Source organism: Ursus maritimus, unplaced genomic scaffold (genome assembly GCF_017311325.1).
Source record: "Ursus maritimus isolate PB19 unplaced genomic scaffold, ASM1731132v1 scaffold_24, whole genome shotgun sequence".
In the NCBI taxonomy this organism is placed as follows: domain Eukaryota; kingdom Metazoa; phylum Chordata; class Mammalia; order Carnivora; family Ursidae; genus Ursus; species Ursus maritimus.
In genome coordinates, this window is record NW_024424897.1 from 42,628,452 (window position 1) to 42,654,792 (window position 26,341).

The 26,341-nt window shown below is 47.9% G+C and overlaps 1 protein-coding gene across 8 annotated transcripts in view; it reads right to left on the reverse strand.

The window, feature by feature from the left end:
* Positions 1-2,255: 2,255 nt before the first annotated feature.
* The window catches only part of SLC6A4 (solute carrier family 6 member 4), a 38,609-nt gene continuing 14,523 nt past the window's right edge, over positions 2,256-26,341 (reverse strand). For 2 of the 8 annotated variants that reach the window (XM_040641090.1, XM_040641096.1), the window contains 12 exons: positions 26,205-26,339; positions 24,887-25,106; positions 23,943-24,081; positions 23,263-23,397; positions 22,844-22,947; positions 21,648-21,775; positions 20,560-20,672; positions 19,819-19,950; positions 18,732-18,831; positions 17,100-17,200; positions 12,911-13,078; positions 7,674-8,450 (listed from right to left, as the gene is read on the reverse strand). In XM_040641090.1, coding sequence (XP_040497024.1) covers positions 8,376-8,450; positions 12,911-13,078; positions 17,100-17,200; positions 18,732-18,831; positions 19,819-19,950; positions 20,560-20,672; positions 21,648-21,775; positions 22,844-22,947; positions 23,263-23,397; positions 23,943-24,081; positions 24,887-25,106; positions 26,205-26,339 — 1,550 coding nt within the window. In that variant the 3' untranslated portion in view covers positions 7,674-8,375. The other 6 variants (XM_040641091.1, XM_040641089.1, XM_040641093.1 and 3 more) reach the window with 5 other exon arrangements.

A 26,341-nucleotide genomic window follows, 5' to 3' on the forward strand; every position in this document is an offset into this window, starting at 1 on the left:
CAGTAGAGATCGACAATTATGGGTGTGTGTGTGTGTGTGTATGTGTGTGCATGAATACACACATGCACACACACACTTTTGTTCTGCCCAATGAGAGGACTTGGGATCAGTGACAGCTCAATAGCAATGATCATACCCCTCAATCTTGGTTTCTAAATACATTCTTCACTAAAAGGAACCAGGGCTTCTTGGAGGAAAGGCTGTGTCAGGGAAAGTACAAGATGATCCTGGAACATTTTAGTCCAGAAAGTAAGGAAGTGTTCTAAATGATGGGGACATGTCAAAGGGACAGCTTACCAGGACTCTCACTGGCTAAATATGGGGTGATTTGAGCATCAGAATTAATGATTACAGTCCACTGAACAAAATAGGAATCCATAAAAAATAAATGAGTAAAACTTAGAGGAGGAAGGGGATAGTTGCACAATCGAAGAAGAACACTCCCAGGGTGCCTGGGTGGCTCAGTCGTTAAGTGTCTGTCTTCGGCTCAGGTCATGATCCCGGAGTCCTGGGATCAAGCCCCGCATCGGGCTCCCTGCTCAGTGAGGAGACTGCTTCTCCCTCTCCCACTCCCCCTGCCTGTGTTCCCTCACTCACTGTCTCTCTCTCTGTCAAATAAATAAATAAAATCTTAAGAAGAAGGAGGAGGAGGAGGAGGAGAAGAAGAAGGAGAAGAACACTCCCTACAAAATACTAATTAATTACAAAAAAGAAAAACTTGACAGCAGAAAGCCTGGCAGACACCACCTTATTTGGGTGATTGAAGTTAACATCAATATGGGACAAATCAAATTGTGCTCCACCAGACAGAGGAACATGGCATCATTCCCACGATATTTGCCAAGAATCCTTAGCCTGGATCTAATCGTGAGGGATCTATCATCAAACAAATCAAACTGAGGGACATTCCGCCAAATCCCCGACCTGTAACCCTCAAAAGTATCGAGGTCATGAAAGCCAAGGGAAGACTGGGAATCTGTTCTGGCCTGAAGGAGACAAAAGCCACATGAAACTAAATGCAACGTGTGATTCTGGACTGGATCCTTTTGCTAAAAGGACGTCATTGAATGGGGTCTGAGATTAAATGGCAGTGACGTATCAACGTCACTTTCCTGATTTTGACAGTTGATTATGAAGGAGAATGTCCTTATTTGTTGAAAATACAGCCCTCATGATTCTCATTTTTGAATTTAGGATCTGTGTGTGTATTTAGGCTTCTATGGATGGTGATTTTAAAGATAGCACGCAAATAACCTTTGGCCTTGAATCAGAAAACCAAGGCATACGGGGCGCCTGGGTGGCACAGCGGTTAAGCGTCTGCCTTCGGCTCAGGGCGTGATCCTGGCGTTATGGGATCGAGCCCCACATCAGGCTCCTCCGCTATGAGCCTGCTTCTTCCTCTCCCACTCCCCCTGCTTGTGTTCCCTCTCTCGCTGGCTGTCTCTATCTCTGTCGAATAAATAAATAAAATCTTTAAAAAAAAAAAAAAAGAAAGAAAACCAAGGCATAGGGACACCTGGATGGCTCAGTCATTAAGCGTCTGCCTTTGGCTCAGGTCATGATCCCAGGATCCTGGGATCGAGCCCTACATCGGGCTCCCCGCTCAGCGGAGAGCCTGCTTCTCCCTTTCCCACTCCCCCGCTTGTGTTCCCTCTCTCCCTGTCTCTCTCTCTGTCAAATAAATAAAATCTTTAATAAAAAAAGGAAAAAAAAAAACCCAAGGCACAGGTCCTGTCCTGGAACTTTTCAGCTGTGAACTTGGGCAAATTAATTGGCTTCTTTGAGCCTCAGCCTCCTCATCGGCAACACTAGGGAAATAACTGTTGTCACCCAGAGCTCTGATGATCACATGAGATGATATATGAGAAAACACATTGGAAACTAAAGTTTGGCACAAATTGCAAAGAATTGTAGTAATTTAGCTTTACAGAAATTTAATATTTCTAATTCTACATAGTTTTGATAATAAGTATTTGCAAATGACATGCAGTGTTTGGGAATTGTGTAAATGTTTGGATAATGTACAGCTAAGATTTTTATCTTAACCCTAAGAGTTTGGAAGTTTGTTTTTATTGTGAGACAGAACAAATCTATATATCATGATTTAAGAGTTATTACAGTCTCTTCAATAAATGGTGCTGGGAAAATTGGACAGCTATATACAAAAGAATGACCACTCTCTCACACCATACACAAAGATAAACTCCAAATGGATGAAAGACCTCGATGGGAGACAGGAATCCATCAAAATCCTAGAGGAGAACATAGGCAGCAACCTCTACGACATCAGCCACAGCAACTTTTTTCATGACACATCTCCAAAGGCAAGAGAAAGAAAAGATAAAATGAACTTGTGGGACTTAATCAAGATAAAAATCTTCTGCATAGCCAAGGAAACAGTCAAAAAAACTAAGGGGCAGCCCATGGAATGGGAGAAGATATTTGCAAATGACACGACATATAAGACTGGTATCCAAGATCTACAAAGAACTTCTCAAACTCAATACACGAGAAACAAATAATCAAATCAAAAAATGGGCAGAAGATATGAACAGACACTTTTCCAATGAAGAGCTACAAATGGCTAACAGACACATGAAAAAATGTTCAAAATCATTAGCCGTCAGGGAAATTCAAATCAAAACCGCATTGAGATACCACCTTACGCCAATTAGAATGGCAAAAATTCATAGCAGCATTGTCCACAATAGCTAAATTGTGGAAGGAACCGAGATGCCCTTCAACAGATGACTGGATTAAGAAGATGTGGTCCATATATACAATGGAATATTACTCAGCCATCAAAAAGAACGATTTCACAACATTTGCAGTGACATGGACGGGACTGGAGGAGATAATGCTAAGTGAAATAAGTCAAGCAGAGAAAGACAATTATCATATGGTTTCACTCATTTATGGAACATAAGAAATAGGAAGATCGGTAGGAGAAGGAAGGGAAGAATGAAGGGGGGGTAAACAGAAGGGGGAATGAACCACGAGAGACTATGGACTCTGGGAAACAAACTGAGGGCTTCAGAGGGGAGGGGGTGAGGGAATGGGATAGACCGGTGATGGGTAGTAAGGAGGGCACGTATTGCATGGAGCACTGGGTGTTATACACAAGCAATGAATCATGGAACACTACATCAAAAACTAAGGATATACTGTATGGTGACTAACATAACAATAAAAAATTATTATAAAATTTAAAAAAGTTATTACAGTTGACAGTTCACAACATAAGGCATTTGCTGAGATCTCTCATCTAACTTGGACCATTTATGACTAAACTGCATAGATGAATACACAGGCATGCTACGCATTTCAAAGAGGGGATTCTACTTTTATACAAATAAAACTTGGTTCTGCCACTAAAGCTTAAAAATAATTGTTTCATGTAAAAAATAACAGTGAGAAATTTCGTTTTACCACTGTTGACAGAGTAAATACAAGAAGGAATTTACTTAATTTTAGCTGTAGGTAATGTGGAAGAAGGGGAAAAGGAAGGGAAAGAAATACCATTTATGAAATTCAATGAACCATAATCCAGAGCTTGAGTACCTCACTGATATGCCCAACACAATGTACCTGGAAAAATGTTTGTAAATCAAATCCCATTTTATTTTTAAGATTTATTAGAGAGCGGTGTGTGAGTCGGGGAGGGGCAGAGGGAGAGAATCCCAAGCGCACTCCCCGCTGTGCGCGGGACTTGATGCGGGGGCTCCATCTTCCGACCTGGAGATCAGGACCTGAGCCGAAATCAACAGTTGGACACTCAACCAACTGAGCCACCCAGGGGCCCCAATCAAATACTATTTTAAATGCCATTGGAGAAATTACTGCAAACTCTTAAAGTCCCTCCCTAATTTTATCTTTTAATATATGCATTTTTCATATATCAAGTTTTCTTGAGGTGCACTTCTAGTATTAGAGTTTGAATAAGAATTATCTTTCAAAATAGCTTTTTTTTCTTTTTAAGATTTTATTCTTTAGTAATCTCTACACCCAACATGCGGCTTGAACTCAAAACCTACTGAGCCAGCCGGGCGCCCCCAAAATAGCTTTAAGAAAAAAAAATGTTCTTATTTAGTTATAGTATTTTAAGTATTTTAGCGTAAAGATGGGATAAGTCCCTCCTGTTTGGGCTGCCAGTGTTTACAAACTGCTAGAAATAATGACCTAGTATAATTTAGCGGAGCAATTTGGCATGGATATTGCGATGTGTTGGTAAGAGAAATACCAACTGAAATTCCAACTGAAATATATTGTGAATCATTTTTTTTTTAAAAAAGACTTCTTGGGGCGCCTGGGTGGCTCAGTCGTTAAGCGTCTGCCTTCGGCTCAGGGCGTGATCCCGGCGTTATGGGATCGAGCCCCACATCAGGCTCCTCCGCTATGAGCCTGCTTCTTCCTCTCCCACTCCCCCTGCTTGTGTTCCCTCTCTCGCTGGCTGTCTCTATCTCTGTCGAATAAATAAATAAAATCTTTAAAAAAAAAATAAAAATAAAAATAAAAAAAGACTTCTTCTCTTGAAAAGGTGAGTTGTTTTGAAGCACCCAATTTGGAAACAATATTAAATAGATCCCGATTATATGAAACCGCAGGGCAGACATATTTAAGATTCCATCCTAAGATGTTTATCTTTTCCGTTGAGGTAAATGCCCACTAAACCAATTGAGAGGAGTATTATATCATTCTAGCAGAGGAAATAACCTCACCTTCATTTAGAAATTTCCAGATCCCAGGAAGAGCAGAGAAATTAGCTAGATCACCAGGTTTGCTCTGCCTGTAATGTAGTTATCTGAACTTTAAAATATTGTTCTATCATTAAAATTTAGAGACAGTTAAGGGAAAATAAGAAAAGAAAAAAATTAGAGATTTGAAATATTCCATCCATGAAGCTAATCACACCGAATTTTTATAAGATAATATACTTATCTCTGATATTGAAAAAGAAATTTCAAAAACCAGAATGTTTCAAGTGGACCAGAACAGCTTTCTACAGTTTAGGGATAATCTCTGCTATAACATTTCTTTTCCCATATTTGGATTTATAAATTTCTCTCTCTAACATCCTTCTCAAATAAGCATTTTTAAACTCAACTTCCTAGGGAAGAGCCTTTTGTGTAACTCACCTTGTGTTTTAAATGATGTGTGATCTCCATGATGGCTTTAAGGTATATAACTCTTCCCACTGAGCAGAGGACTCTTTTGCTTTTATTACATTACTTGATTACTTGGGGGATGACAGGTTGTAACATAGTCTCTCCGAGGAACCTACTGCTTTTCCCCACTACCCCCTGACCAAAAAAAAAAAAAAAAGGAACAAGGAAAGGGTGGTGAAAAATGTCCTCTGACTGCTGCCGTGTTGAAGGACCACCATTCCGAACCATTCTGGTATCTTAAACACCAGATATATGAGTAGAGACGTGCTAAGAAGGGAACCAGGCTTGGATTGTACAATTCGGTACGTAAGCGCTAAGATGCAGGTAAGAACACCTCAGTTAAGCCATTGCGTTCCATAGTTTTAAGCTTTGCTTGCTTTGACGGTGAGCCCCAAATCAATGATACAACAGGTAGAACATATCAGGTCACTCCTTCCAACTTATCAGAGAGAATACAATTCTAATTCTAGGAGCGTAATCTCCCTTTTCAGGCTTGGGGTGGGGTGGATAGCTTAAATGGAAATTCATATTGAAGCTTACATTTTGAGATTGGTGTCACTAAATTAACAAGCTTAGTAAAAAGAGGACGGCGAGGGAGTGACTCATCTCACCAAATAACTTTTTTTTTCTTTTTTTTTTTTCTTTTTTTGCCTTCTTGTGAGGTTTCGTTATCGGATTTGATTTTCACCAGTTGATTTTGGAGCTATTCTGTTGACTTCGTGCTTGTCAGGTCTTCATCTCCAGGTGGGGCAGCCAGGGCAATGAATTTAGGTTACGAGTCATATGCATTCTAAACCACAAATGGAATAAATTTTAAATAGGTTGTAAGTTTTCTGGAAGGGAGATGAATTTTTTGGCTCCATTGCTTATCAATATAGGAAACAACTGTAATCAGTTGAATTGCCCTCCGTGCCTTTATCTTGTGTCTTGCCTATTTCTTGGGTATTTCTTACTAATAACATCACAGAAAAAAAATTAACTTCAGTACTTAAATAACTTTACGATTCAATTCCATTTTTATTTTTTACTTTTATGTAAATGGCTACATTAGATGTAAAAGTTCTTTAAAAGATTGTTTCAAAGTCCATCTACCTACTTCTAAGTTTTCCTTTAAAAAAAATCCGTGGTAGTACTGATAAATAGGGACCAAGTAAATGCAAACTGTGCAGAACAGAGATTTTGTTTTGTTTTGTTTTTTTAAGTCCAGTGAAGTCTGAAAACTTTAAAATACCTTTTTAATTCCCTCAACACCTGGCTTGGCAAAACCCTAATTCTGTTTGAAAAAGTGCTTTTTAAAAAATGATGTCTTTGGAGCATGCGTCAGTGTGTGTGGGGTGGAAACAATCCGTATCTCAATATCTTCATAAAGGAGTTCTTAAAATTTGCAAAGCTATTTAGCACTGAATATGCCGCCCCTTAGGCAACCCCTCTCCTTTCAGAACGCTGGCAAGCACAGAGAATGGAAATCAGGTAGCATGAAAGGATGAAAGAGGGAAGGTAATGAAGGCGGGTCAGTGAGGGACATTTTTTAATCCCTCTTCTCTTTTCCTCTAATATTTTGGGAAACTTCTCAGCAGCTCACATCTATAAGGAAACTATCCTGCTGAGAGAAGCAAAGAATCAGAAATAGAAGGATGTAGGGGGAATACAAGAAGATGGCTAGGGCAGAGACTGTTGGGAAAAGAAGCCAAGAGAGGAAGATCTATAATTGGATAAAACCAAGCCTCTGCTATACGGGTCTTCTTTCTATAAGGTAGTTAGAATTAAATGGGGTACATAGAGAGGACTGAAATGATATGGGGCAAGATGATTGAGTCCTTTGATCATTGACTAGGCTTTAGTCCCTTGAAGATTTTGGTGAGGAAATCTTACACTACAAGGTAAATTTACCTCTTTACTTATGCATCTGAAAGGCACAAGCCACCAAAGATCATATTTACTTGATCTATATTTAAAGGCTTTATGTGGAATGCAAGGTTATTCATTTCACCGACCCTTTTCCCTTAGCCTTACTTAGTTTAGCCTCAACCCTATTATCTGGGCTCACAATCCTGGTAGTCAACCAGGAAGGGTTGGGGAATTCCATTTAAGGCTAACCCAGAGTCTCCAAATACTCCTGGATTGAGGGTGACCCCGGTTAAGGTCAGGGTGCCAGACCTATCTACCCTACAAGCAAGAATTGGATTTATCCTCTCGTCACAAAGCAAAGTAATCGGAGCCGTCAAACCCGGTCATTTGAAACAGAGCTTAAACCAGATAGTCAAGTGAACACCGAAGATGCACTTGTCAGCATCCATCTTCAAAGCAGTTCGCGGCCAAGCCACAGTCAGTAACGAAATAGGCCAGATTTGGCTGTGGAGCGTTATCCTGCGTGTTTAGCTGGCAGACAGGGACATGGCAATGAACTGCAGCAAACGCCAAACACCGGCCCGTAAAGGAAGGTGTGTGTCATTGGAAAAGGCGAAGGTGGCAGTGATACCCTTATAATAACATACATACACATTTGAGTAGGTGGAATTGTTAATGTAAGAAAAATTAGAGGAAATTCGTATAGTTTGTAATGGGCCCAAAGTATCAGAATAGAGATAAGGATACAGTGAAACAACGGCATACGCAGACACACATGCTCACACAAATACATTGTTTTTCCATTTAGTTTCTACATCTTCCTCTCCTGACTTCACAAGAGCACACGGGTTATGGGGTTCTAGCAGATTCCAGCTATAGAATTCTATGCTACTCAGAAAATCTATGGCTAGCAAAACAGCATCCCTGTTTTCTCCTGCGTGGTGGAGGCGTTCACGAACAGTGAGACCTTTAGGAGCAAATGGATGTCAGATACCAATGATCATAACAAGAAATGATGCAGGAGACTTGTACAAACTTGATTCTAAACCTAATCCTAACTGGTTAGATGGTGGCTTCCATCACCTCCAGACACCCCTCACACATCCAGAACAGTCCAGTTTAGCTGTGTCATAGAGCTAGCATGGTGATACGTCCGGGAGATCTCCCAGAAACGAGTAGCTGGGGCCGTAAGAGTCTGGGCACCATAGTCTTTTGGGACCGTGTCTCCATGAAGAAGGCCCTTCCATTGTCAGGCGTAGCTGGAAACTCGTTCACTTCGAGGGGAGAAGGCGAGGCATGACTTGTCAGAACCAGAGGAAGAAGGCTGTCGGGAAGCCATTTTCCTCTCACGGAAGCGCGTTGTTATATGGCGTTCAAGTGGATGTCCCCATAGGGAATTTCCGTCGCTGTTTCTGGGGTGATACCTTTAATAATACGCTGTTGGGAAGAAAATACGATGTTATAAACATTCTTATAACTTAACAGTATTTTACTGTTTTAATACTTAACAGTACTAACAGCAAAAAACATTTAAATAGCGTTTTAATGGCATGTACTAGTAAGTGGGCATAGTCTCACTGATGTTCCTTAAGAAAGGAATTTCCAATTTATTCTCAAATGTAGATAAAAGTGATGTGTTCAGGGAGCACCTGGCTGGCTCAGTTGGAAGCTGTGACTCTTGATCTCAGGGTCACAAGTCTGAGCCCCATGTTGGGTGTAGAGAGCACTTAAATAAATAAATAAATAAATAAATAAATAAATAAATAAATAAATAAAATAAATGCAACTTTAAAAAATGATGTATTCAGGAACTATAAGCACGTGTTGACTAATTACCAAAATCATTTTAACACTGACGGGAGAAGATGATGAGCTTTCAGTAGAACGTCCACACACACCGGAGCGTGGTACATGGTGCCAGCAGCCACTGTGATGGCTGGGATGTTGTTGATCTCATGAGTGTAGCTGTGAAGAAGTACTGGTCCCTTCACACAAGGGTACAAATCACCACATAATTTAAAAAGATGTGACCATTTAAATCATCACTCCTAAAGCTAACTCATGTTGACATAGGACTCATCACAGGGAAGAGTTTAGGAATTTCTGGTTTAGAAACTGCTGAGATACCCAGAGGCTTGAAGGCAGATCTGAAATACGCTTGGGCTCGTGTATGAAATATACAGCCCGCCATAGAGAGCTCAGCATCGGGCTGACATGAAGCGGCTCAGGGGTGTGGGGAAGGGAAAACAGCAGCACTTCAGTGGTTTCGAAAAATCTTTAGTAAGTTGCTTAGTAAAATCTTTGATGGCTGAAGATACGTACGGCAAGTGGGCAAAATTGGATCCGAAAGCATTTTTCGATTTATGGATGGCAGGTGAAGTTCTGCCACTTGTCCTTTTTATTTTGAATTGAAAAAGTATGTACTCCCCTTCGATTTTTTTTTTTTTTTTAGTATAGTTGATACACAATATTACATTAGTTTCGGTCCTTCAATCTTTAATTTACTGATTCTGGGAGTTTGTTTTTCTTTACGGAGCAGGGCCTATGGAATTCCAACAGTTCTATCTGCATAGTTAATGAAATCAACAAAATTGTATATTTTGTGTTCCTGATGACCTTAACATTCAAGAACTGAAACCTCACACCAGAAATCCCCTGAAAAAGGAGTTGCTGCAGCCCTCATCACCTACCTGGACATGTCAAGCCAAAGAAAGCAAAATTTCACAAACCATCCCTCCCCGCAGATGAACATAACTGATTAAGCAGAATTAAGTCTTGCTAATCGGGAACGGGACGCAGATCATTCTAACTAGTCTTGAGTGGAGCTATGCTGTGCAGGAAGAGAAGAAAGCACCAAGGTGTATGGTGCAATGCTATAATGAACAGCACTGCAAAGCCCAGCTTTCGGCTTTGGTGTCCTAGTCCCCGCCACCCGTTCCACTGCCCTTCTGGTTGCCGATCTTCCAAAATGCCAGGCCTCCTTTTGCTTTCCCTATTTTGACAGCATCCCAGTTGCCAGACCACCATTGCTCTCAAAATTTGCCAGGCCTTGGCCTTTTGCAAGGTGATAGTCTAAGAAACAGATCACTGTTGACCTCTTCATGAATGCTTACTTACTAGGGACCATCTGCCCAGTATCTCTGTGCACTTTACTAGGGTTTTCCACAACAATGACCTAATCCAGTTGATGACTCCAGACTTGAGACTTTCAGGCTACAGGTGCATGTGATATCCTCCAAATTCCAGGTGAGCAAGTGGAAGATCATTCCACAAACTCCAACCTTTTATATGGTGAGGGCCCAAAAGAGTTAAGAAATTTACCTTGGTCTTTTTTTTTTTCTTAATGATACCAAATTTTCATATGAGGCCTCCCTCCCTTATAGATAGAATGTTATAGACCAGCAGGTCTGGTATTCACAAAGAATTACAGTCCCTTTGAATGCTTGGCAAAAAAACCCCAGCATGCATTATCCCTCTCAGAGATTAAGCATGCAAATGAGCATATAAAGGCTTTTGAGAAGTCCTGTAGTAAAGAAACCTATTTAACTTGCATTAATCCAGCATTCTTCAAAGTTATTTGACCACATAATCTTTTCCCCCAGCAGTAACACCTAGTGATATTCCAAGAATACTTTACTCCTTAAAACACTTTGAGAATTGTTAATCCAGTCCAATAAACACATTTTATAGATGAAGAAACTAAGGCCCAGAGAAGATGGGTGACTTGCCAGAGTTGACCAGGTCCTTTCTCTACCAGTCTTCCTCGACTGGCTCTATGATGCTTCCTGGAAACCCACCATTCCCCATACGGTGGCCTAAGGCAAAGATGACCGTGCAATCACGCTTACTTACCTCTGTTGCTAACGGATCTGAGCTGCATTCATTAATCACCTGTGGGTGACATTTCCCTGTGGCCCACGAGGACTTTGCAAGAGAGATGACCAGGAATAGAGGTGTAGTCTGACCAAAGAAGACTGACATTTACTAACCTAACTAGAGTTCCCACCCCTGACCTTGACCTCTGGATTTTAATCAATAGAACCAAGGGATCAGCACGACAGCAATAAAGGACAATCTGAAGGAACAAATTCAATGATTCTGGATCCGAGTGTGTATTTCAAGCAACACCAGGGTCCAAGGCCTTTGGGGAGGAATGAGGTTGTGATAGGACTGGTTTCAGTGTAGGAAATTAATAACTCCACGCAGAGTTCTGTCCACTTAGAATTCAGTTTTCCTGTTTGGAAAAAGAAACGAACTCAGCTGTCCTTAGAAAGAGGGGATGTTTATTTGCCTTATGTTCTCTTGCTTCATGTTTCTTATGAAATGTTTAAGGAAGATGAGTGTGATGGTCTCATATGTGAGTTTTGCATCGAAGAGCCCGTAGACCAGCCCACCTCTGTTCTCAGGTCACTACAAAGACGGTGCCTTCTATCTTTCCCCAAACACCACTCCTCACCTTTGAGCTCACCCCAACAAAAACACCCACCTACAGACTCCCGCAGCTCTTCCACCACCGCAACCTTCTTGCTATGGCAAGACAGACAACCGAACAAGTAACAACCCCAGCATTTTCAATTCTGGAAGTAATGAAGTGCCACATTACCGGGCATCCTGGTGACCTCAGCTACGGACCCTGGTGGCACTGGATGAAAAACGGCAACTCTCTGCTCCCGAACGTCTAGTGCCAATTTCTTTCTTTTTTTTTTTTTTTTAAAGATTTTATTTATTTATTTGAGAGACAGAGAGACAGCCAGCGAGAGAGGGAACACAAGCAGGGGGAGTGGGAGAGGAAGAAGCAGGCTCCCAGCAGAAGAGCCTGACGTGGGGCTCAATCCCAGAACTCCGGGATCACACTCTGAGCCGAAGGCAGACGCTGAGCCACCCAGGCGCCCCAACTAGTGCCAATTTCTACATAAACTATTGACACCCTGGGGACGAAAGCGAAAAGAACTGGACCAGGAATTTGAAAACCTGGAGTGTGAGCCTCCCTGTACTTATGTCCTTGGACAAGTCACTGAAATAAGGAAATTTTGAGCAAGCTTATTCCCAGCCTCAATATCTTGTGTCTAATAACCTGCCCATCCACCTCACGAGGGATTCTGAGAGCCAAAGGAGATCAGCTACAGGAAGATGCTTTGAAACACAGACACACTTCTCCAAGTGGTAAGGCTTGATTAAAAAAATGTTATAGCACATTATTCGTTACTGTATTAATATTACTATACTGGTACCTTTTTTTTACTCCAATGGTTTGAGCTAAAACTATTATGTTACCACAACATCCTGATTTAGTGATGATTTTCAAAATACCACTCGTCACACTGCAGTTAGAAAAATGACCGTGGACATTTTCCACCATAATCTCCACTTAAATCAAAATATGTGTATTGCTTCAGGGGCGCCCCCGGGTGGCTCAGTCGGTTAGGCTGCCGACTCTTGATTTTCCGCTCAGGTCATGATCTCAGGGTCCTGGGATGGAGCCCCATGCTGGGCTCTCCGCTCAGCAGGGAGTCTGCTTGAGGATTCTCTCTCCCCCACTGCTCACAGCCTCTCTCTCTTAAACAAATAAATAAATCCCTAATAAAATATATGTGCATTGCTTCAGACAGGACAGATCTGATGTCCAACGGCAAGCAGAAGGCAAAGCGGTCATCTGAGAAGGTTAGGACGCCGCACACACCTCAGGCTGCGCTGGGCTGCGTGTGCACAGCCAGCCCGCTCTCTGGCCACCGCATCCAGGCTCGCGTGTGCACGCTGGTGCGGGCACACACGTGCGTCAGCCTGAGAGCCGACCGGTGCTCTCCCCGCGGGGACTCCTCTCCTCCAAAGAGAGCACAGCCAGAAAGTCCTTTTCTCCCAAAACGATGACTGGTGTGAACGCACACTCGAGCACCTACCTCCCTAAAGGTCCCCGGAGTGACGATCAGCCGGTAGGCTATGTACGCGGGGATGCAGACGAAGGAGGACGTCCCCACGCAGTAGCCCAGGACGGCGCTCCACGGGGGGTAGTCGTAGTGGAAAAGGCGCAGCTGCGGCGGGCTCGTCAGGAAGCTGCAGATGATGAACTGAAACAGCAACGCCAAGAAACGTGACCCACCTCCCCGCGCGCTTGCAGACGGGGCGGCTCTGCTCCGCCGACGCGCAGGGCTGACGCGGGGACCCTTTCCGGGGACCCCCAAATGGAGAGAGGCGAGCCTGGCCTCTGACACGTACAATTCACTCAGCCTGTGCCCAGCTGCAACGGGAAACCGGCCGGGGGCTTGTACTGCTTGTCCTCTGCCCCCTCCCGACCGGGCAGAGGGGAAGACGGGCAGCCGCGGAAAGCGGTCTGGGCCCCGGGTCGCAGACAGCGGCGGAACCACCGGGACGACCGCTCCACGCGTCCGCCAGTCCTCAGGCCTCAGAGCTCTCTGCGCTCGTTTTCATTTCCTCCTGCGCTTCGCGGCCGTCAGAGGGACGTTCCCTGTGTCCCGGGCAGTACTCAGGTTCTCCAGGCTGGAGGCCCCGGGCTCCTGGGTCTATGTGCCCTCCTCTCCCCGTTCTTGAGCTCTCTGCTTTCTGCACTGAGCACGCCAGCCCGGGTTTCCACCAGCACGGCTCTGCCGCGAGCCACTGCCTGCCCCAGGCCCTTGTCACGAATCACGTTAGGAAAAGCAGCTTCGCGCACTTTTTACTTGAAAATTCGAGTGAAAAACGTCTCCCAAGAAAAATGCCACGGTGTGCTCCCAACACTCAGTTTATAGGTTTTCTTACTTCACTTTGGTTTCCAGAGAGAGCGTAAATACCAGTTTTTGCCTAGTAACCACGGGGCCGAAATCGTTATTGCTCTTGATTTAATTTTATTTTATTACTTCGTACTCATAAAGAAAGCAGTAATGTAAATTATTTGTGTGGTTAAACATCTATTTATATCTTTTCTTCTTTGTCTGCAGGTAATAAAAGGGAAGTTGTTAAACATACATCCATCTCCCCAACAGTGTTACCCTGAGTCTGGGGGAAGCTTTCCAAACAGGAGCCCGGCCAACCGCAGACCCTTCTCCGGACTTACTCTCTTCCCCCTAGACCCCGCTACTAAGGGAGCCAGTTCTGGAACACGGAAAGACGGGATGGACACAGTGAGGAGCCCCCCCTTCTATAACTCCTCTGGCGGTGATGTCAGGTGTGTGGAATCCAACACAGTCCAGAGAGGCCTTGGGCTCCTGCTGCGGCCAGCGTGCATTGCTCCCCGCGAGCCCCATGCTCGGCCCCGCCTCTCCCTGCTCACAGATAATACTTTCTTTTTTTGTAACTTGGCTTCAGTTTCAAGTATTTTTAGTAAGCTACTCGTTGTTTATTGAAGGCAGCCTTAAAAAGTGCAGAGCAAGGGATCTGGTGAGTAAACCCAGCCGTGGAAGACGAGAGCCCTTGCCTTTAGAGGGAGGGTGTAAAGCAGACATCACAGGGATTAGGAGAGAGAGGCCTCCACGCAGATCTGTGCGTGACGTTTGCTGGGCACGGGAACTCCCTGACTGCACACCAAGGGCTCACCCAGGCTGCAAGACAGCCGGAGGGTCACAGAGATCGGGGTACTCAAAGCCTGGGGGCCAGGACGAGGGCGGAGCGTGAGAGGCACTCACCTTGGGCACAACAGGTAAGTCAATTTTAGGCATCAAGGAGTAACATTACAGTACGATATTTATAAAGACAAGATCTGACAGGGCCAGATTAGGGTACAGTGCGTGAGGAGAGACATGCAAGTCCAGGGTCAGATCTTGTGTTTATTTAAAATGTTGAAATCTGTTGACTGGGGACTTTTTGGCATTAATTTTGGTTTTTAAAAAATATTATATTAAAATAGTCTTTATCTTGATTCCTGAGTTTTTTGGCACCCCTCCGCCCCCCCTTAAATTTGACACCTGCGGTGAATGCCTTACTCGCCTCTCCCAAATCCCAGCCCCGGACCGCACGCATTTCTTCGCTGCGTGGGGAAGACTAACATAGACAAGCAAACAAACAGATACAGCTCCTCCCCTCAAGGAGCTAAGGCTGTGTCTCCTCTTCCTTTGAAAACCAAATGAAAGGATTTAAGTAGATTATCAAGAGGCACTGGTAATAATAAATATGACTAATCCGTGTATGTGAGAACTTCTGCGTCTAGTGATGGCGGGCTAGGCGGTTCACGCCACCCCTCGCCCTGAAAACAACTAGAACGCCCAGATTTAAAAAAAAAGACATGCTGGGGCGCCTGGGTGGCGCAGCGGTTGAGCGTCTGCCTTCGGCTCAGGGCGTGATCCCGGCGTTCTGGGATCGAGCCCCACATCAGGCTCCTCCGCTATGAGCCTGCTTCTTCCTCTCCCACTCCCCCTGCTTGTGCTCCCTCTCTCACTGGCTGTCTCTATCTCTGTCGAATAAATAAATAAAAATATTTTTAAAAAAAAGACATGCTTTTAAAACAAATGAACATGGGGAAAGGGAAGAAAGAGAGAGAAAGGGAAGCAAACCGTTAAGAGACTTAACATAGAGAACAAACTGAGGGCTGATGGAGGGAAGGGGTGGGGCTGGGCTAAGTGGGGGAGGGGGACTAAGGAGGGCGCTTGTTGTGATGAGCACTGGGTGTTGTAAGTGACGAATCACTAAATTCTACTCTACTAAATATGACACTGCCAACTAATTAGAACTTAAATAAAAATGTGAAAGAAAAATCTGCGTGTGTATTTAACCTACCCAAAAGCCCCAGTGAGCTGATACAGTAATAGGAACTACCAGCCAAGTGCAGGGGACCCTAGAGCCCAGAGCAACCCCACAGCCACTGGGCACTGAGAATCATCCGCTGCCTGGGGCGGTGCTTGGCTTGGTTTCAGGAACCTCCAGGGCCCAGGGGAATGGAAGGGAAGCAGGGACCCTGGGGTACAGAGAGACCCATGCGGCGTCGCAGGGGCAAGAGCGTACTGTTCCTCTTCCACGTCAGCGTCCAGACGTAGGGCTACAAAAAGTAGCAAGCAAAGGGCCGCCCAGAGAAAGTCAAAACAGAATACATGAAGGGTTTTTCTGGGTGGTGGTGGTGTTTTAAACAAGATGGGGAAGGGACAGCTAGCTCTGCGTCAAGGGCTGAGATGCCCCTAAGACAAAATGTTTGGCCCAGACGTTCCTAACAAGCTGGAGCCTGGTGGAAGGACGAGTCCAACAAGCTCTCTGGCTCTCAAAGATAAAAAACTCCCTCCAAGATCAAGTTACGGTTCAATGAAAGAACTGGAGAGTGAGCTCTCCCCCAGGCTACCCCACAGCACGCCCGGGATGTGAGCAGGCAGCTCCGCCACCTCGGGCCAATGTCTCCCGAGGAGGGGACACCGGGGTGAGCAGAGGCACTTGCTGCCGAGGGGGGTGGGGGGGACTGAGCACGAACACGTCTTGGCAAAGAGGTAACACTTGGAACAAAATGTTCTCACCCAGGCTCTTTGGTGTTAAATGGATTCTACTTTTGACTCAAGTCCACACTTGAGGACTTCCGCGTGGGGCATCTTGAAGAAAACGACTACGAAATTACGAGCACCCTCCTCCCAGGGCCTTCAATAGCAGCTCAGTAAATCCTTCCCAGCTCTTGATCAGGTCTTATGTGTCGTGTGACCTGGGACCCTCAGGCATCAATCTCCTTACCTGTAAAATGGGGTATTAGGACTACACTCCTCGCAGAATTGTTGGAAGGATTAACAGAGCCACGGGCTAAGTTTAGCACAAAGTCTGGTCTGGCACGTCATGCTCGTAAATGCTATTTGTCATCATCACTGAGCAGGGGAGTGACGGACACATGCAGCAGGACTCCAGCCCAGACCACCCTTCCGTGGCACTGGAAGTCAGAAGGGGGGAGCATGGGGAGCACAGCAACTCGGAGGGGACACCGGAGGGGCTCCTGAAGGGCTGGTCATGTTTTTGTTTCTTAGCATGGTTTCTGCTGCGAAAATGCACTTGAGCTATAAAGTTCCAGTGGGATGTGCACTTAGGGTTTGCACGCTCTCCTGTATCGATGCTGTACTTCACTGTGATTTACGCTATATAGTGTTTGGGTGAATCTTTCTCCGGGGCCAGAAGGAGAGGGAAATGACCACTCACCAGGAGAAAGAGAGGGCTGATGGCTACCCAGCAGGTCCTCCAAAACCACCCGGGGCTGAAGCCGAGCATTTCCTTCACGTCACTGCAGAACTGAGTGATGCCTAAAGTCACCCGCAAGAGAAAGAGATTGACTGAGGGAGGACACGGACTGTCTTAGCCCCTGCCGGTCAGAGACGCTACAGGCTCTGGAGTCTGTGCACAGCAGGGGCTCAGGGGCACCAATCGGGTCTGAAAGTGGGACAGCGGACTTGTCACAAAACCGCATTGGACAGCAACCCACGTTCTCTCTACCTAGAGTGGGGGGTTAGGTGGACATCTGAGGAGGGACCCAAAGGCCCCTCCCGCTGCCCACACTGTACTGATTTCTGAGATCTCAGCACACATTTTATTTTATTGTTACTTTAGAAAAGAAAGTCGAATTTTGTCTGGGAGCTGTGAACCCACTCGACAGAGACTGACTTGGACCGTAGACTAGAAACTTTCAAGAGAAAATTTTAACCACAGATTGCCCATTCACATGCCAGATCAAGATCAAGGTTCTTCTATAAAAAGTATGTGAACGTGAGAACTGGTGAGAAATCAGGAAGGGGAAGGCGGGGCGTTCTACAGTCGCTTCCCCGAAAGCCCCAGCCGCAGGAGGTCCACAGCCATGCACGTGCCCTGACCGCTGTCCTCTGAATCACTGAGGAGAGAGGAACTCTTTTTTTAAAAAACTGGGCTCATGTGCAACTGGAAATATGGGGCCTCCCCTTTTTCATGGTATGTGTAATGACAAGCATGCTAAACTGTTTTATTACCATGGAAACTAGGAAAATCAATACATTTTCAAAATGAAATAATCAGTGCTTGATTTTAAAGATGAGGGGTATCTCTGAACCTGGTTTTCTTTCTCACTTTTTAAGATTTTATTTATTTATTTAAGTAATCTCTACACCCAGTATGGGACTTGAACTTACAACCCTGCCATCAAGAGTCACATGCTCTACGGACTTGAGCCAGCCAGGAGGCCCTGAAGCTGGTTCTCTTCATTTCAATTGCCTGGGTCATCCCCATCCCCACCCCCGGATTCTTGGGACCCCTGCCAACGGACCCACGTTGGCCCGCTCTCGGTGCTCCTGCGAGTGTCACTGCTCTCAGATGCCATCCCAGCATCACGGGGGGGTGAAGGGGGGATTCTACCAAGTGCAGATCTTCACACAGGCACCTTCTTGCCTCTTCCCTGGCACATGATCTAAACTCCATCTCGGGGCTCTGGGGGGGCTCTGGTAGTACATCGCACACCCGACACCCGCAGCCACCGCGCACTAGCGCTTTGCCGTCTGTGCTGCTCTCAGAGCCCGGCCGGCGCCTCGGCGACCGCTCCGGATGAGCTCTGTGGAGCTGCCTCGGCCTGCGTCCGCTGGGCCAGCGGTCAAGCTCAGAAGGAAACAGCGCCCTCCCACGAGGCGGGGGACTTGGGGTGCGGAGCGCGGAGGCAACGGTGGCCTGTTTCTGAGAAGGCGCTCGGCTGGGGTGGCTAGGGGACACCTCGTACCCGGGCCTGGCTTTCCTTGATGAAATCAGCCCTCCTCTAGTCTGGGGGCTGCAGGCCGGTGTAGCAGGGCTCCAGACTGGCGGAGGGAAGCATCTTACCGTAAAACCAATACACGGCCACGGCCTCTACGAGGGCCACGGTGAGCACCGCGGGGCCCGTGGCGTACTCCTCCAGCAGCTTCACCACGTAGGCCCCTCCCTGGAAACGAGACCGCAAAGCGGGTTAAGGGCCCTCTGAGGCACTGCCTCGTCTTTACGATGAAGGCCAAGAGCCGCTTCTTAACTTTGGCTCATTCCCGCCTTGGGCCTGATATAAAGGTCCCAGAGCCTGCCTGCTGGACGGGCGCCCGCCGCGTGGGCCGGCTTCCCGCCGTCAGACGTCTTTCCGTCCTGCAGAGCTCTCTCTCCTCGCTTCCTCTTAGGACACAAACTCAAACGAGCCCCTGCATCTGTTTTCAACTTTCTTCCACTTACGCCGCGCTTACTGCATACTCCACCCTCAAGGATCCTGGTCCCTGAAGACTGAATCTGGGCGAGTTCGCAATAACAGGCACGCTGAGCACGTGGTCCTGGTTTCGCCTTCCGTCTTAGCTGGCCAATCCCTTGGGTCCTCCTCAGCCCCCCCCCCCCCCCCCGGGGCTTAAAGAGGCAGCTCTTCGAAATCTGCCCCGAGTCAGGAGAACACAAGCCTAGGACGCCTGTAGGTGCTGTCTGATTCTGTTTTACCATATTGGCTTCAGCTACAAAAAAAAAAAAAAAATCATGGGAGAGGGTCTGACTTCTTCACGATTGTGAATTCTCTGGAGGAGACCAAGTGAGATTAACATGAGATGCCAGCCCCCAGATATTCTGCACATCAGGACATCAGGGCAATAATCCCCAAAGCAAATCTTAGTTCTTCTCCAGACCCCCTGCCGACCCGGAACGCTAGTTGGGTCTCCGTACGGCGCGAAGCCCTCCGGCTACCACGCACGGATTCTGCACACAGATGCTGCAGGACAACTGGTCTGACCCCTGGTGACATTTTCACAGCAGCGTCCACCCTCTTCCTTTGGCCCACGGAGCATGGAAGCGAGGGAGCGGGTTCTTGTGGGGTTCTGCTGCCCTAGGACGGGCTCCTCAGAAATAATTCCAAAGTCGTAGAGGCCTTGGGATAAAGACCTCAAAGCTGGGGTGTGGTACTCACAAAAGTCAGGGTGGCCAGGGATCCGAAGAAGCAGGTAATGACCACGGCAAGCACAAACCACTCCCGGCGCTTGGCCCAGACGTGCGGAAACTCGTCCAGCACAGCTGTGATCACGCCCTCCAAGCCTGCAAACTGAGAGGGGCACGCAAGCAGTCACAGGAGAGGCTCGGAACAAGTCTGTTACCTTCAGGGATGGCGAACAGGAGGGACAGTGGCTGGTCATGAGCGGCTCCCCGCATACCTCGGCCCTCGTTGGCAACGTATCACCCCGTTTGGCACAGTCATTTAGAACCTACCCCCAAGGACATCAAGGAAAGAAAATACAGCGCCTGGACAGGACTTCTCTCGGGGAGACTGCGGTTGTGCCAGAAAGGCCAACTCAAAGCTGAGAGTCATCCCACGCTGCTAAGTACGAGGTGCTGGGCCAGATGCGGGGCAGCAGGGCACCGGGACACAGAGCGACCTTGCTCTGGCCTCTAGGTGCTGCCCTCCAGTCCAGGGACAGTGCACAGTAATAGCAGCTGACGTATCGGAGCCCGGCCCGTGCAGACACCTCACCCTCATTAGCCCATGAACGACCCTCTAGCGCCCTAGACGGCCAAGAGCACCAGCAGTGAGGCCTGAACCGGGGGCTTGGGGGCACCGGGAGGGAGCGGCCAGGATGGGAGCCGTAGGGGCACCTTCCTCCCCCTCTTCCCCTGTCTCCTCCAGAAAGCCAGGTTTCCCCCCGCATTCACTCACGGTGCTGTCCAGGCCCAGCGTGATTAGCATCAGGAAGAAGATGATGGCAAAGAAGGTGGATGCCGGCATGTTGGCTATGGCTTCTGCGTACGTGATGAAGAGGAGGCTGGGGCCTGAGACAGAGCGGGAGACACGGGGACGCGGTCACCGACACCTGCCCTGCGAAGACGTCTCGGGGGAAACTCAGCCACACCAACCACTCCAGCTCTGGTCACGAGCCCTTACACGTGAACTAGGCTTTAACACATGCCGACTGCTTGTCACGCCACACCATCCCCCCTGCCCACCCCGACATCACGCGAGGCAGGGAGGGGACAGTAGCCATCTTGAAGAGCGCGAACCCTCGGTCACTGGGGGGGGATGGAAACAAACCCAAGACGCTGAGACTGGCAAAGCTGCACCCGGGGATAAGCTTCCACCGTATAATTCAGGGCCAGGACAGAGAGCTCTAGGGCTTTTAGCTCTCGGATGCGTTAGCGCCGGAACAGTGGGACATGTGAACTGATTCCAGAAGAGTCGTAGAGGCCTTGGGATAAAGACCACCCGCTATTTTAAAGTCCCTTTTGATAGTGTGAGGGACATGTCCTCCACCTCTCACGAGCTAGATTGGGGTGCCTGAGTTTGGGGTACGGGGATGATCAGAGCTGTGCATCGGGCCAAAGACAGAAGCATGTTGACAAGAAAGCCCTGGGATTCCATCCGCAGGATTCCATGGTCACTTTTTCAACATCTGTCACTCCTTTTCCACAAAAACCTCACAATCCAGTAGGGTGATTACATCATCTACATTTTATTTTTCTGCAAGGGGAAATTCTACGGATTAGTAATCAGGTGCTTATTAGACTTGGACCCATCGCCGGACCCAAACCCCCTGGTTTTAAAAGCCCTCATCCAAGCCACGTGTTCAGGGGAGCTGCCCCATCCCCATCATGGCTGAGCTCACAGAAGGCAGTAAGTTTCTCTCAAAACTTGGACTGTGTTTAAAGGAACATTTAGAAATAATTCCGAAGTTAGGTATCTGTAAGGATCTAAAGAGCAGCAAGCAGTCCAGTGAGAGCACGGGACGTAAAGAGAAGCCAAGTCCCCACCTGCGTCTTTGGCCACCTCAGACACATCTTCGTTGCGCATCTCGGCCATGTACCCGAGCACCGTGAAGATGACAAATCCGGAAACGAAGCTTGTCATGCAGTTCACCGCGCTGGTCACCAGGGCGTCTCTGCAGCAGAAAAGCCACGGGGACTGAGACATTTCCAAGGAGAGAGTTTCGAGAGCATGTGTCTCCAGCCAAGGCCCGCAGGCCCCTCAAGCCCGTGCTGGTGACCCCTCCTGTCCTCGCAGGCCCGGCCTCTCACGCGGGCTGGCGGCCCGAAGCACGGGCTGCCCTTAGCACCACACACGGCGGGGGGAGGCCGCTGGGCAGGACTGGTTATAGTGACGTCCCGTGGCGAACTGGAAGGACACAGTCCTTTTGATTTCAAACAAGAAGTGCTCTGAAGCAGGGTCTGGATGGGAGGCGGGGCCTCAGATTTAGACTTTTGACCTTATGTGCCAATGACATTACGAGCCTGTCACAGGGAATATCGTGACTCTTTTAAAAGAAGACCTCGTCATCCAGCTTCAGGCTGGTGTCCCAGTGCAATGCCACATTGCTTGGGGTCCTTGTAAGGGGTCCTTGGGTTCCTTTGTAAGAAAAAAATGAATTCTGTAATCATCTTATGGACAGCACAATGAGACTGCTGGACACTGCCATCCGTGAGAGGACATTCAACCGAAGTTAACTCTAGAGACGGCGAGCGGTAGTGAAATCGTAATTGGTACAACACTCCCCGTTTTGTCAAAATTTCTGAAATGAGATTTTGCCACAAAAATCACAGTGGCATTTTGCACTGGTCAAAATAGCTCAATCGTTATACTTTTGTGAATATGGACATAAATAATCACATTACAATTTTTGTTAAACACATTAATAAGTGGAATCTAAATATTTAATATACGTTGCAATTTTTGTAAATCTGCTGTGGAATTTCTTAATTAAAAAAATTGTGTGTGTGTGTGTGAGAAGCTGTCACAAAACGGAAGTGGCCGGGGGCCCCTCTCAATCCCTGACTGGCCTGGGGGAGGCTATGGACTGGGTGGGCTCTGGCCATGGGGGAACTGGTCAGGGGCCTGTGAAGTGCCTGAGCCCGGCCAAGTTTGCGGCCATTAGTTCGATCACCTTCCTCTGGGCCAGCTGACTCTGCTCCCCCCACTTTTAAGCCTGCCCTGGGGAGCCCCAGATACTCACTGGTAACAGTTGTTGTTGAACTTGTTGTAGCTAGCGAAAGCCAACAGGACCCCAAAGCCAGGACCGAGAGAGAAGAAGATCTGAGCGGCCGCATCCACCCACACCTGGACGGCAGCAGAGGCAAGGGTGAGGTCCGTGCGGCTCCGTGCAAAGTGAAAACCCAGCTCTCAAAGCTCCTCCCGGGGGGCGGCCACATACCAAGTACAAAGAAATGTGACTCCTCTTCCTCACACTTTGGCATAAACAAACCCACTGGCCTTGACTATACTTTTCATGCTTGCACTTCTGATTTAAAACATTATCCAAGACTTGCCATTGAGCCTAAATTTCAGTTGTCCCTACTGGGCGGGGGGCGGGGGGGACTAGCTTCAGTTAGTAAAACGACAGACAGGTACCCATCATTTTCCCCATTATCTTACCCCTGTCTCCAGGAGTTTCTGCCAGTTGGGTTTCAAGTAGAAGAGAACACCCCTCCAGGCTCCGGGGAGGGTGGCCCCCCTTACCAGCAGGATGGAAAGGATGATATAAGGGAAGGTGGCTGTCACCCATACCACCTGCGAAGGAGGGGGTGGAAACACGGACTGTCAGCATGTGAATGTTGGTGTCTTTTATGCTTGAAAACCGCCAAGAAAGGAGATGTCCCTCTTCTTTTCTGTAACTGTCGGAGGCAGGGTGATGCGGCAGAAATATCAAGGCCTTTAGAATCAGACGGGGATCTGATTCCCAAGTTGCCAGTGTTACCGCCTCCAAACCCACTTCCCACCTGCAATAGGGGAAAACACCCAGCAAAAGGCAAGACAGTAGCCAGTGTATATAAAGCACTGCTTATGGCCCATCGTGGGTTTTCAATAAATTATTGCCATGATTATTAATTGTGACACTACAGGTGGGTTCAAGGAATTTTTTAAAACTCATGTGATGGTTCCTGGGATTGGCTCATTTCTAGAATTCTTGAACAGATTTGGTGAAGAGACATTGAGCGTCACGAATCGTGTTTGCTGTGGAAGGACACAATGTCCCTCTGTCCAGGCTACTGAGTTCTGAGTTTGACTCCTCCGTGGCCCCGTGGCCGGCCTGGATCGCAGCCAGCTCCCCTCACCTTGCCAGACATTTTGACGCCTTTCCAGATGCTGAAGTAGATGACCGTGAAGATCAGCATGATGCAGAGGGACAGCTGCCAGCTGATGCCCCCCAGGTCCTGGAGGCCCTTGGACCGGTGGATCTGCAGGACGTGGCGCCTGGAGTGAGTGGCAGAGAAAAGCCCGTGAGATGGCCTGAGCAGCGAGCGGAGCCGGCGGCCTGCCATACCTCCGGCAGGTGCCAAGAGAAGAAACGGGCACCGCGCTGCAAGGACCGAGCGGTCACCAAGCCTCGGAAAGAGCTAGCTCTGCCCCTCCTCAACGACAGAGCGGCGCATTGGGCCCACAGCCCCTGGGAAGAGCACTCAGCCCCCGAGGCCGGCTCCCAGGCATCTCCTTTCCCGGCTGGGGCGGCTTTTGTATGGGTGGGTGGTGGGTCCCTTCCCACCCCACAATCACGCTCTCCGGGGCTGCAGCTGCCCGGAATGCCGGCATTAAAGAGTACTGCGTACTCCAGGCATCTTCTTCCAAAGGGTAGGTGCCGCTTGTGAAGCGAACACATGACACCAGAGACTCTGAATAGCTGCAAACTGCTGCAGCAGGGGGAGGCTTTGATTCCCCAACAACGGGCAGAGCGGGGCCCAGGAGGAAGGGTGGTTTTGACGCCGCAGAGTCTTTTTGGAATGTGAACCGCCTGGGGGCAGCCTGGCCTGGCACATTACAAGGGTGGGGGGACAGCCCAGAGGGCCAGATTAGGGAGCACTCGAGGTCGAGTTTCCCAGCTGCACATGTGCCTGGGGCCGGCCCTGCCGCTCCCTCACCTACATTTACTCCTCTTGCCTTAAGAGCTTCTCGGAAACCAGGAAAGAGGCTTAGAGCCCCTGGCCCCGCCTCCCTCCACAGAAGCCACGCCCCGGGGTGTGGCCTACCTCTAGCCGACCACCCCTCACTTACATGCACTTACGTGTAAAATTCTTCCGCGGGGGACGTCGAGTGCAGCGTCCAGGTGACGTTGTGCCCGGAGAAGTAGTTGGTGCAGTTGCCGGTGTTCCAGGAGTTCGTGCAGCTGGTCCAGGGCAGCTTGTCGGTGAAGGAGGAGATGAGGTAGTAGAGCGCCCAGGCCATGATGGTGTTGTAGTAGGAGGCGATGTAGAAGGCGATGATGCAGATGGCGTAACCGATCCCTGGGGGAGAGGGGGAGGGGCCACGCTTACAGGGCGGGCTGACTGAGCCGGGCCTTGGAGGGCCTGCGGCTCAGGGGAGGGGGAGTGCCGGGGCTGACGTTCCCCAGACTCTGGGAGAGGGCGGACAGGTGGCAACGTGGCAGATTCTTTAGATGTATTTGCAACATCCCACGTTTGGGAAAATGTGTGTGTGTGCCGTTACTGCTTTAAACTTCTTCTATTTCAGTGGCTTTATATTTTTTTAAAGATTTTTATTATTTTTTTATATTATTATTATTTATTTGAGAGAGTGAGAGAGAGCACAAGCGGGAGAGGGTTAGAGGGAGAAGCAGACTCCCCGCTGAGCAGGGAGCCTGATGGGATGCGGGGCTCCATTCCAGGAGCCTGGGATCATGACTTGAGCCAAAGACAGCCACTTAACGGACTGAGCCACCCAGGTGCCCTATTCTGGTTGCTTTAAAAAATAGTTGTATTTGGGTATAGTTGACACACAACGTTACATTAGTTTCGGGTGTACAACAGGTGATTTGACAATCTGCGTCATGCTCTGCTCACCACGAGTGTAGCTGCCATCAGTCACCACACAACGCCATTACAGCACATTGGCTATATTCCCGGCGCTGTGCCTTTCATCCCTGGGACCCATTCATTCTGTAACTGGAAGCCTGCACCTCCCAGTCCCCTTTACCCATTTTACCCATCCCCCACCTCTTCCTCATTCGTTTATCCTTTATATTTATAGGACTCTATTAGGTTTACTTTTATTTTTTAAAATGCTTATTTTACTTTATTAAGTTTATTTTTTTTAGTAATCTCTACACCCAACGTGGGGCTTGAACTCATGACTCTGAGATCAAGAGTCACATGCTCTAGCAGCCAGATGCCCCAAGTTTACTTTTAATTGCCATTTATTCTGTTTCCCTTTCACAATCTCATCCCCCTTGAGCAGTCAAAAACTGAATTACTCAAGTTATTGTCCAGAGATACATTAAGGCTTAATTGATTCCAGAAGAAGGTCCCCAGCTCCCATGCATGGATGGAAATTCCCTATTCCCTGCGGACCCACTTACCCGCCCCCCACTCCAGCCTTTCAGTTACCTTTGAAAATTGGGCAGATTTTCCTCCATATTGAAATGCATCCGTTTCGGTGGTACTGGCCCAGCGCGAGCTCCATGTAGAACAGTGGGATCCCCCCGAAAATGGCCATGATCGTGTAGGGCAGGAGGAACGCCCCT